The 12,064-nt window shown below is 48.7% G+C and overlaps 1 protein-coding gene across 1 annotated transcript in view; it reads left to right on the top strand.

Moving 5' to 3' along the window:
- PLEKHG4B (pleckstrin homology and RhoGEF domain containing G4B) overlaps positions 1-12,064 on the top strand; it is a 48,639-nt gene that overhangs the window by 33,048 nt on the left and 3,527 nt on the right. Inside the window, exons 19-21 of the mRNA XM_075541523.1 lie at positions 239-419; positions 5,853-5,969; positions 6,128-6,376. Of these exons, the coding sequence (XP_075397638.1) occupies positions 239-419; positions 5,853-5,969; positions 6,128-6,376 (547 nt within the window). The remainder of the gene's footprint in view (positions 1-238; positions 420-5,852; positions 5,970-6,127; positions 6,377-12,064) is intronic.

The raw sequence follows: 12,064 nt of genomic DNA, 5'->3' as shown, positions 1-12,064 counted from the left end.
CATATAGGTTTTCAAGGGCGACGCAGGGTATGAGTGAGGGAGGTGCCCAAGGCCCAGGTCCTTCTTGACTGGCTCCTCCCTTCCCAAATGGGGAAACTGAGGCCCAAGGGGCAGCTATACAGCTCCCAGCTGCACGGAGGCCACACAAGGTGGTGGGGGTGGCAGCGCAGACAGGCAGGCAGGCTGCCAAGGAGAAGGCGCTGGGCCCTTTGGACACTGTGGTGTCTGCTGTGACCAGACGGCTGAGATCGGGATGACCGAGAATGTGGGTGACAGCGGCCTGCGGTTCGAGATCTGGTTCCGCCGGCGCCGGAGGTCGCAGGACACCTACATCCTGCAGGCAAGCTCAGCGGAGGTGAAGGCCGCCTGGACCGGACTCATAGGAAGGATCCTGTGGCGGCAGGCACTGCGAAACCGAGGTGGGTTGTAGGCATGGGGCGTAGCCAGCATGCAGGGGTGCACAGGGAGAGGTGGGCAGAGGGAGCCAGGTCCAGTCAAGAACACATGGACAGGTCACATCTTGGAGAAGCTACTTCCCCTGGGCCCTCCCCACAGCACAGCTCCACTTGGACCGGGACCTTGAGAGGCCGGCGTGGGGGCTACCCACAATCTCTCCTAGGCCCAACATTCCGTCCTCTGTCTCTCCTCTTCTTACTGCTGTTCCTGCCACCTCCTCTCCGGGATGATATATTTCAGGGCCTCGGCACCCCTTCTGTGAGGACTTGTCTACCCAAACTCCAAACCTCACGCATTGGTCTAGGTAGACTAGAGAAACAAATTCATAGACACGCATGCATATAAGAAAGAGCTTTATATACAAGAGCAACTGAACAGTGAGAAAACATCCCAGTCCAGATCAAGTCCCTAAGTCCGATACTATCCCATATGTCCGATATCAATCTTTGAATTCCTCTTCAGACTCATGCAACACATGCAATGAAGCCAAAGGCCAGTAGGTGGAGAACCTTGTGGATCCGGTGGCAGTGGGAGCATCTCAACGCTGGCAGGGTCTCCATGTGGCTCCTCCAGCGCCAGGGCTCTAATGTAGCTCCATGTGTCTTCTAAACAGGAATGTCTTGCAGGGAATGTGTGTGTGCTGCCTCCAGCGAGCTATTTATCTCCTTAGCGCCTCCGAATGAGCTCATCAAGCTGCGACCTGATTGACAGGCTACACTCCACCCCTTCACTCTTAGTAGTCTCAGGTTGACAACAGATTATGTAACTACCACACCCCAGCAGCGCCTCACGGGGCCCAATGGCCATTTAAAACCCTTTCAAGTGGACTCCTAACCCCAAAAGGGCCCTCACTGAACACACAGTGCACGCCCTCCCCAGGAGCAGGGTGTGGGTGTGGGTGTGGGTGCTCAGCTGCGATCCCCTTCTGCAGACACAGCTGGCCACCTCTTGTGTCCAGAGGCCTTGTGTGCCTCGTGTTGTCTGGGGCCCTAAGGGCCAGCAGTGGCGCCTCTCTCAGTCCCTTCCCCATGGTTTCCAGCAGGTTACCTGTGCTCCGCATTTGTTTTCTTTTTAATTTCCACTCTTACCTTTATGATTATCCGGCGACTTTTAGTAAGGTGCTGTTGGCTCTGTTTTCTAATGTCCTGATTTTCAGCCTTTTTTTTTTTTTCCTTTCCTGATGTGTATTTTAAAGTCTATGAATTTCCCTCCAGGTGCAGTTTTAGCTGAATCCTATGAATTTTCATGCCATGTGTTTACAATCATTGGGTTGAATCGATGTTCTAATTTTCACCTTGATCTCTTCTTAGTTTATAGATTACATGGGACTATATTACTTAGTGGCTACTATGTTCTCGATACTTGGTTGATAGTGACTTTGAGTGGTAGACCTCTCTGGACAAAGGACAGACACTACAGTTCCGGTTCTCTGAAAGGTGTGAGGGCTCAGCACTTAGATAACTAACTGTTCCACATGCACTGGGAACTGGGGTGGGCAGTGTCCTGCTTGCGGTTTGCAGAGTATGTGTTTTACAAAGTATTCTATACTCTGATCTTTCCACTTAAGAACAATTGTGTGAAAATCCCCCTGGGTGATGTCAATTTGATTTTGTCCATTTCTCCCTTTGACCTGCTGATGTTTGACTGACACGTTACCGTTATGGTGTGGATTACTAAGTCAGCGTCTCTGTTAGGGACGCATGGCAACCCTCTGAACAGCAGAGGTCACACAGCCCGGTCCACCGCCAGGCTCACAACTGTCCCTATGCCAGAGCCCATCGTGGCCCCCACCGTGTCCATCCATCTCGTCGAGCGTCTTGCTCTCTTTCACTGCCCCTCTACTTTACCGAGCGCAATGTCCTTCTCCAGGGCATGCTGTCTCAGAGTCCCTGAGACAAAGTCTCTCCATCCTTGCTTCTCGGGAGCATTGTGGCTGTACTTCTTCCCAAACAGATGTTTCTTCTTATGGCAGCCCGTAGTACTTGCAGAATTTCTGAAGATGCACCCGTTCCTCCGCATTCCGTACTCGGTGTCCGACTTACATCTGAGATGAGTGCAGATACCATGGCTTGGCTTGCGCACAGCTCAGTCCTTAAAGTAACATCCTAGCCGTTCGACACCTTAGAGAGGCTTGTGCAGTGGAAGTGCCAATGCAGAATGTTGTTCGATTTCAGACTGAAAACAGATGATGGCGAAAGACAATCCACTTTGGGGAGAAAAGCCACTGAGAATCATATGAATACAAGTGGGCCACTCCCAGATATAAATACTAGTTCTGTTCACATTAGGACATTCTGTCCTGTTGGAAAAATGAGCTGCTTTTTTTCCCCACATGTGAAATGTGGAGCTCTAGGAATGCCTTCCACCTCTGTGTCTACTTTTATATTAATGAAAGCTTTCTTATCTAAATGTTGGCTGGGTCCTTTTGGTTCCGTGTGTTTTCCTGGAAGCTTTCGGTGCCCTTATGCCTCTTTAAGTCACACATGATGTTGTTTTTAATACAGTCTATGTAGATTTGGTTTTTAATTGGACCATTTAGCATGTTTATTGTAATTATTGGCACAATCTGGGTATGAACCTACCTTCCACTTTGTGTTCTATTTATTTCGCCCTTTGGTGACAGCATAGGGAAATGAGCCAGGGACAGGAGAAGAGTCAAAACGGGTGTAACCATTAAGCAGGCTCCACTGAGGATCCTCTGAACGGCTGAGCAGAACATCTCGGCATCTTCCCATAAGGAGCTGGAGTCTGGGGTGTTTCTCTACCAGCTCTTGTCCCTCACTGATCAGACTGGGACACCTAACTTCCATTCTCTCTCTCTCTCTCTCTCTCTCTCTCTCTCTCTCTCTCACACACACACACACACACACACACACACACACACAGACAGAACCATGCTCTCAAAGCCAGAGAACACCCTTGGCTGGAGGCACGGCTGGAGGCACACATGGAGCGACAGCAGCCCTCCCTGGGTGGACGAGAGACTGGAGGGCTGACTGTGGAGAGTTCTACGTGGGTGGCCCAGGAGTGGCAGCTCTGTATTTAGCCCCGCTTGGTGCTCCTCACGTGCTCCGTCTTTGTGTGAGTCTGGGTAGACTAGAGAAACCAATTCACTGACCCATGCCTATAAGAAAGAGCTTCAAAAAAAGAAAGAAAGAAAGAAAGAGCTTCATATACAAGAGCAGTTGAATATTGAGAAAATATCCCAGCCCAGTCCAGATCAAGTCCATAAGTCTGATATTAGCCCATATATCAGATACCAATCTATAAAGTCCTCTTCAGACTCATGAAACACGTGCAGTGATGCCGAATGAAGGATGATCACAGGTCAATGGGTGGAAAGTCTTGTGGATCCAGTGGGAGCAGAGGCATCTCAGCGCTGACAGGGGTCTCCACGTGGCTTCTCCAGCTCTGAGGTTCAGGCTGCCATCAGCCTGTCTCCATGTGACTTGTCAACAAGAATTTTTTCTCAGGGACTGAGCGTGTGTCCTGCCTCCAACAAGCTATTTATCTCCTTAGCGCCTCCAAATGAGGTCATCACACTACGACCCAATTGACAGGCTAGACTCCACCCCTTCACTCTTAATCCTCTCAAATTGGCACCAGATGATGTAACTTCCACAGTCTTGGAGCATGAGACCTCATGTTTTCAAATATTCTTTTCCATCTCTCTTCCCCTCTCTTCCTGGAACTCCAGCTAAACAACCTTTTACAAGGTTTCTTATGTCTCTGGGGTTTTTTTGTTGCTATTTCCTGTCACCTTTGTCCATATTTCGGGCTAGGTAGTTACTAAACTCGAAGTTTACGAAGCTGATCTACCACAAGCTTACTTACTGGGCTGTTGCTTTCGATGGTTTCGTTTCCATTTGGTCCCTCCGTGCTTAGAGCTCTGTGATCTGCAGTGTTCTCTGTTCCCCTGGCATCTGCTTCCTGACGGCATCCATCCCGGTTCACTTCACCAAAGCCCCCGACACTTCCAGTACTGAGCTCTCCTGGGGGTGTTTCTGTTGCCGGGTTTTCCCTCTTGGATATTAGTCATTAGGCCTTTTTTCCTTGCGTGCCTGAGGCTTTCTTACTGGATAGAGAAGTTGGGTACTCGAGGTTGTAAAGATCTTTCTAGGCTCTCGCTGGGTGTTTCTGGAGCAAGGACTTTGTCTTAATCTGGTCAGGGCCCGAGTGGCTGAAGACAGGCTGAATTCCAGACAGTTGTGGGGCTGCTGCTAAGGCCTGTGTTGGTATTTGGGGTTCCCACCAGGCGGTGTTTCCCAGGGCTACACATCCCTGGTGAGCCTTGGATTTCCAATCTTATCTGCACCAGCCTCTGAGACTGAATGTGGGGTGCCACGTCCCTGAGCCCCGCTTTCCCTGAGGTGTGGCTGCCTCGGAGCTTCACATTGCCCCAAACACGTGTTAGAACAGCCCATTGTTCTGGTGGTTCTGAGCCAGACACTGAAGCAGGAGCCGTGGTCCACATCCATGTGTCTAAAAGCAAAATTAAGCTTTGAAGGCACACAGGAAAAGAGCTGTTTGGGGGCTCCTTCTGCTGCACCTCTGGGTCCTCTTGCTGCCAGTCAGCCTGTTGGCCCACCTCCTTCCAGCTGCACACCTAACGAGTTGGCACACCTGTCTCCTTGTTACCTGGCCACACACGCACTTGTCCCCTTGTCGCCGGGAGGCAGAGAGAACTCTCTACCATGCAGGCACACACTCGCCGTGGCCTCTTCCCGTTCTCCCCAAACGGGCTGAAAATGGGTTTTGATGTTGTAGCTTCCTGATTGAGTCTGGATGTGCTGCCCTGGATGCAATAGGAATTATCGTTCTAGTTCCTGCCAGCCTATAGGGTCTCCCGACAGCTCCCAATTCCCTGGTTTGCCTTTGCGATGATTTCACCAAAAATGGATTCATTCTAAAATCCTGACTCCAGCTTAAATCTCCAGGCTACGTTCAAGCACACCAGATGCTGTTCCTTTTTGTTTGCCTGGGGACCTGGCCCTCCAGAGCCGGCCTTCCATTTCCCCCGGTTCCAAGGCCCCATGCCCTCCTCCCTGGCTGACTCCGTCTGCTCCCTGGGGAGGCCACGCGGAGGCCACATCATAAGTGTGTCTCAGAACACAGTGCCCTGGCACCGCTCATCCTCTCAGACGCTTCAGAGCAGGGACCGGGCCACTTGGCTGGACAGTGGGGGACACGCGCCATTTGCAGCGATGGTATTTGCTCTGAAAACCGTCCACACAGCAGGAGGAGGCGGGATAAGCTGTGTTACATTGTGGGATGTCAGTCCAGGACGTGAAACACGTGTGACCTGCCACATGGAAAACGGATCTACTCTGTAAACGGTCACCCAGCTCACAAGGACAGGTTTTACAAAGGAGCGTCCACCCGCCCTTCCCTTGCAGAGCTCAGGATGCAAGAAATGGTGTCCATGGGCATAGGCAACAAGCCCTTCATGGACATCCAGCCCAGTGATGCTGCTATAAGTGACCGGGCCATTGACTACATCCTGAAGAGGACAGGTATGGTGCCTCCTGAGCCCTGGAGAGGGGGACGAGGCCAGCCTCGGCCCTTTGGCCCTGGCTGGGAGAGGAGAAGGGGTGGGGATATGCTGTGTCCTTGGGTCCAGGCTGTGGACCACACAGTGGCCAGACCCACTTGCCCTCCTGTCCACTGGCAGAGCCACGGTCACGTGCCTCCATCGCGGTGTCTTCCTTTGACCGTGCCACCCCCTTCAAGAGGCCCCACTCCACCATCTCGGAGAGCAGCACTTCCTCCTCCAGTAGCCGGTCCTCCTCGGTCCTGGGCCCCCTGAACCTGCACGTGTACCCCAGCCCCCCGGGCCCACTGAGCCCCTGGTCCCGGGACGGCAGAGCCTGCATCGAGGAAGATGAGCTGGAGCAGGAGACGGGCAGCCAGCCCTCCATGAGTGAGTGGGGCGCCTGGGACGCCGGGGGCTGCTGGAGCAAGGCATTGGGGGTTCCAGAGATGCGAGGGTGCTGGAGGGAAGCATTGGGGGGTCCATATGGGGGAGTGCTGGAGGGAGGCATTGGGGGCTCCAGAGATGGGGGGAGGTGCTGGAGGGAAGCACAGGGGGTGCAGGGACGGCTTGTTTAGGTCACCTGACTTTATGTGCTTCTCAGTGTCTCTCAAACAAGTTAAACTCTCTCTTATTTTAAAACAAGATTGTCACTTCCACTCCAGATGGAGTCACAGGAAATGAAGTCATAATACCAACCCCACCCCCTAAAACCACACACGTGACCAAGAGATCTCAAGGCATGAGGAATTGCGGGGGGCAGCAGTGATTCTTCGGATGGGGAGCAAGTGGGGTGAGACCTCAAAGGGGTTTCTAACCCACAGTTCCGGGAGAGGGGCCCAGAGGGGCCATAGGGTAGGGAGAAAGACCATCTGGCTGGGAGACAGGCCCAGAGGGCCCACAGAGCTAGGAGAGGGCTTGGAAAACACTCGGAAGGACTAGAGAACAATTGCTCTCACACACTCAGGCCAGACTGGAAAAATGTCCTTCGTGGGGCAGAACCCTAACCAGACCCACCTGTCAAACCATAAGCACTAGACCCCAAAAGGGCCAGCTATTTCCAAGTAACTGAACTCTATCCAGTGGGAAAAGGATGGGACTTTCTACTCCTGTAAAGAGCTACCAGAGCCAGTTATCTTGGAAACCCACAGGGTAGAACTATACCCTGCTCTGTGGGGGGCATTTGAGTGTGAATTGACTTCATGGCCATGAATTTGGGTTTTTGTCGTTGTTCTTTAACTTCACCACAGGAAAAAAACTCTGATGATGTATAAGAATGCAAATAGATCCAGGACCCAAGAAGTAGAATTCACACAGTCTGACTTTCCTTCAAAGGCCATCAGTGTATGCAGAAGCAGGCCCACGTGAGATCAAGGAGGGAAATGATTGAGAACATAGAAGCAGCCCAGAATTGACGCAGATGTTGGACTGATGGGTCACAGGCATTAAGGCCATCTTAACCTGAGTTCCAGATGTGTAGAAAGTGAAGGTGGCGGCGGCAGCGGTGTGCCATCGAGTCAGTTCCGACGCATAGCAGCCAAACACTGCCCAGCCCTGCGTCCCCCTCACAATCGTTCTTAGGCTGGAGCCCATTGATGTAACCAGTGGTGATCCGTCTCGTCAAGGGGCTTCCTCTGTTCTTTGCTCCTGCACTTCTCCAAGCATGAGGTCCTTCTCCAGGGACTGGTCTCTCCTGACACAACAAAGTGTGTCCAAAATAGATCCGCTCTTCTAAGGAGTGATGCTGGCTGTACTTTTTCACAGACATATTTGGTGGTTCTTTAAAAAAAAAATTATTGGGGTTTCGTACAATTCTTATCACAATCCATACATACTTCCATTGTGTCAAGCACATTTGTACATTTGTTGCCATCATCATTCTCAAAACGTTTGCTTTCTACTGGTCCCTTGGTATCAGCTCATTTTTCCCCTGGGGAACCCTTGATAATTTATGTTATTATTATATTGTCATGTCTTACACTGTCCAATGTCTCCCTTCTCCCATTTTTCTGTTGTCTATCCCCTAGGGAGGGGTTATATGTAGATCATTGTGATCGGTTCCCCCTTTCTACCCCACTTTGCCTCCCCAGTCCTGGCATCGCCACTCTCACCACTGGTCCTGAGGGGTTCATCGCCCTGGATTCCGTTTCCAGTTCTTAGCTGTACCAGTGTACATCCTCTGGTCTAGCCGGATTTGTAAGGTAGAATTGGGATCATGATAGTGGGAGGGAGGAAGCATTAAAGAACTAGAGGAAAGTTGTTTCATCGTTGCTACACTGTACCCTGTCTGGCTCATCTCTTCCCCATGACCCTTCTGTAACGGGATAACTAGTAGCCTACAGATGAGCTTTGGGTCCCCACTCCACGCTCCCCCTCATTCACAATTATAGGATTTTTTTGTTCTTTGATGTCTGATACCTGGTCCCTTCAACACCTCGTGATCACACAAGCTGGTGTGCTTCTTCCATGTGTGTTTTGTTGCTTCTCAGCTAGATGAAAGCTTATTTATCTTTAAGCTTTTAAGACCCCAGATGCTATATCTTTTGATAGCCGGGCACCAACAGCTTTCTTCACATTTGCTTATGCACCCGCTTTGTCTTCAGTGATCATGTGAAGGTGAGCATCACGGAATGCCATTTTAATAGAACAGTGTTCTTGTATTGAGGGTGTATTTGAGTGGAGGCCCAATGTCCATCTGCTACCTTAACACTAAACCTATAAATATATGCACATATATCTATTTGGTGGTTCTTTTGGCAGTCCATGGTACTTTCAAGATTTTTGCCAGCACTGTCATTCAAATCCATCAATACTTCTTCAGTCTTCCTCAGTCAGTGTCCAACTTTCTCATGCATGTGAGGTGATGGAAAATACCGTGGCTTATGTCTAGTGCACCTTACCCCAAAGTAACATCCTTGCTTTTCAATAGACTAAAGAGGTTTTGTGGAGTAGATTTACCTAATGCAATGTACCCTTTATCTGGTTCCATGAGCTGAAATCTTTTCCCTGCCTAGTGTGATATTACCTATTGGCCCAGTCAAGAGGATTTTTATCTTGATGCTGAGTCATAATCCATATTGAAGGCTTAAATCCTTGACCTTCATAAGCAAGTACTCCAAGTCCTCCTTACCTTCAGCAGGCAAGGTTGTTCCATTTGCATATTGCAAATAAGCCTTTCTCCAATCCTGATGCCACGTTGTTCTTCATACAATCTAGCTTCTCGGATTTGCTCAGCATCCAGATGGAATAGTATGAAGAGAGGATCCAACTCTGAGGCCCACTTTCCTGATTTTAAGCAACTCAGTGTTCCCTTGTTCGTTCCACAACTGCCTCTGGCTCCGCGTACAGCTTTCCCAGCAGCACAGTGAAGTGTTCTGGAATTCCTGTTCTCGAGGCGGTCCATACAGTCGAATGTCTTTGCGTACTCGATGGAGCACAGGTAAACATCGTTCTGGTCTTCACAGCTGTGAGCCGGTGAAGCAGCCGTCTGCCACATTTCTTAGCATAGATGAGTGAGTGCTTCCAGAGCTTCATCAGTTTATTGAAACATTTCAGTCAGAATTCCATCAATCCCTGGAGCCTTGTTTTTGTCTAATGCTTTCAGTGCGGCTTGGACTTTTTCTTTAATACCATTGGTTCCTGCTACTTCTTAAAATGGTTGAATGTTGACTAGTTATTTTTGGTACAGTGACTGCATTCTTTCCATCTTCTTTTGATGATTCCTGCATCATTCCATATTTCGTCCATCGAATCTTTCAATATTGCAACTCAAGGCTTGAATTTTTTCTTGAACTCTTTCAGTTTGCTGAATGTACTTTTTTTCTCCCCCCTACTTCTAGGTCTTTAAACATTTCATTATAATATTTTACTTTTTTCTTGAGCTGCCCTTTGGAATTTTCTGCTCAGCTCTTTAACGTCATAATTTCCTCCATTTGCTTTAGGTACTATATAATTAAGAGTAAGTTTTAGTGTCTCTTCTGACACCCACTTTAATCTTTTCTTTCTTTGCTGTAATTTGAATGACCTTTTACTCTCTTAATGATGCTCTTGATGTCCTCCCACAGTTCATCAGGACTTCTACCGGTAGTGTTGAGTGCATCGAATCTGCTCTGGAAATGTTTTCAAATTTCAGGTGGGATAGACTCAAGGTTGTACGAATATTTGGGCTCTTGTGGACTTGTTTTAATCTTCTTCAGGTGCAACTCGAACTTACAAAAGAGCAATTGATGGTCTGTTCCTCAGTCAGCCCTTGGCGTGGTTTTTAGCTGCTGATATTGAGCTAATGCATCTTCTCTTCCCAGAGACATTTACAATTTGAATTCTGTATGTTCCAGCTGGAGAAGTCCGTGTCCTTTTGTGTTGTTGCTCTGAACACGTTGACCTTGCAGAATTGTACCATGCACGCTCCAGCTTCGTTTCTGTCTCCAAGGCAGTGGTTTCCAACTTCTGCTCCTTGGTTTCCAACTTTTTTATTCCAATCACCAATCGTTATGAGTGCAGCTTTATTGCATGTTCGATCATTTTGGACTGAAAACGTTGGTAGAATTCTTCAACAGCTTCATGACTGGCTCTTTGGTTGGTGTATACATTTGAGTAACAGCTGTGTAGATGGATAGATATTATCAGATGTGTGGTACTTCAACATAGATCTTGAAAACTTCCTTGTTGACAATGGACTGTGACGCCATTCTTCTTGAATCTGTCATTTCCGGCAGAGTGAGCCATGATTTTCTGATTTAAAAGTGTCCAATACTAGTCCGTTTCAGCTCACTAGTACGTGGCTTATCTATATTTATGCATTCCATTTCATTTTGACCACTTCCAATATTCCTAGATTCATACTTCACACATTCCAAGTTCTAATGATTTATTGAGGGTTTGGTCAGCGGTTGCTAAATGTGTTATTCCAGAGAAACAAATTTATAGACACTCGTGTATATGAAAGAACTTTATATAAAGAGTAATTATACATTAAGAAAACATCTCAGCCCAGTCCAGATCAAATCCATAAGTCCAATACTAGCCCATATGTCCAATGCCAATCTATAAAGGCCTTTCAGACTCACAAAACATGCAATGACGCCGAATGCAGGCAGATCGCAGGCCAGTGGATGGGAGGTCTTGTGAATCCAGCGGTGTTATAAGCATCTCGGCTCTAGCAGGGGTCTCCACGGGTCTCCAGCTCAGGACAATAGCATAGCTCCATGTGTCTTGTCAGTTGCAGTGCCTCCCAGGGAGTGAACCTGCGTCCTGCCTCCCGTGAGCTATTTATCTCCTTAGTGCGGCCAAATGAGATCATCAAGCTACGACCTGATTGACAGGCTAAACTCCACCCCTTCACTCTTAATCCTCTCAGATTGACAACCGATTATGTAACTACCACACTCAGTAAATATCTTGCTGCCATCAAGTCCATACTGACTCGTAATGACCCTAGAGGACAGGGTAGATTGTGGGAACCCTGGGAGTTTCCAAGACTATAACTCTTAGCAGGCATAGAAAGCCCCTTGTTTCTTCCAAATAGCCAGTGGTAGTTTCGAACTGCTGACCTTGGAGATCACAGCCCAATGTGTAACCACTAGGCTGCCAGGACTCCTTGTAAGTAAAGACAGAGATATTTAAAAGACCTTATTGAGATGAAACTTAGATAAAAATCATGATACATGCCTAAGTAAATCATGTTATTTTTAGGTGCTGTCAAGTCAGTTCCAACTAATAGGGATGTTCTGTAGGCAGAAGTATTGTTGTTAGGTATCACGGAGTTGACACCGACCCACAGCAACTCTGTCCAACAGAATGACACACTGAACGGTCCTGGACCATCCTCACAAGTATACCTATGCCTGGGCCCATTGTTGCAGCCACTGTGTCAACTCACCTCATCAAGAGCTTTCCACTTTACCCAACATGATGTCCTCGCCAGGGACTGGTCTCTTCTGACAACATGTCCAAAATCTGTAAGATGAAGTCTTGCCATCTTGCCTCTAAGGAGCCCTCTGGTCATCCTTCTTCCAACATGGATCAGTTTGCCCTTTGGCAGTCCAGGGTACTGTCGATGTTCTTCTTCAGCACCATTCA

The sequence above is a fragment of the Tenrec ecaudatus genome, chromosome 2 (assembly GCF_050624435.1).
Source record: "Tenrec ecaudatus isolate mTenEca1 chromosome 2, mTenEca1.hap1, whole genome shotgun sequence".
Taxonomy (NCBI): Eukaryota; Metazoa; Chordata; class Mammalia; order Afrosoricida; family Tenrecidae; genus Tenrec; species Tenrec ecaudatus.
This window is presented reverse-complemented; position numbering and strand designations above follow the sequence as displayed.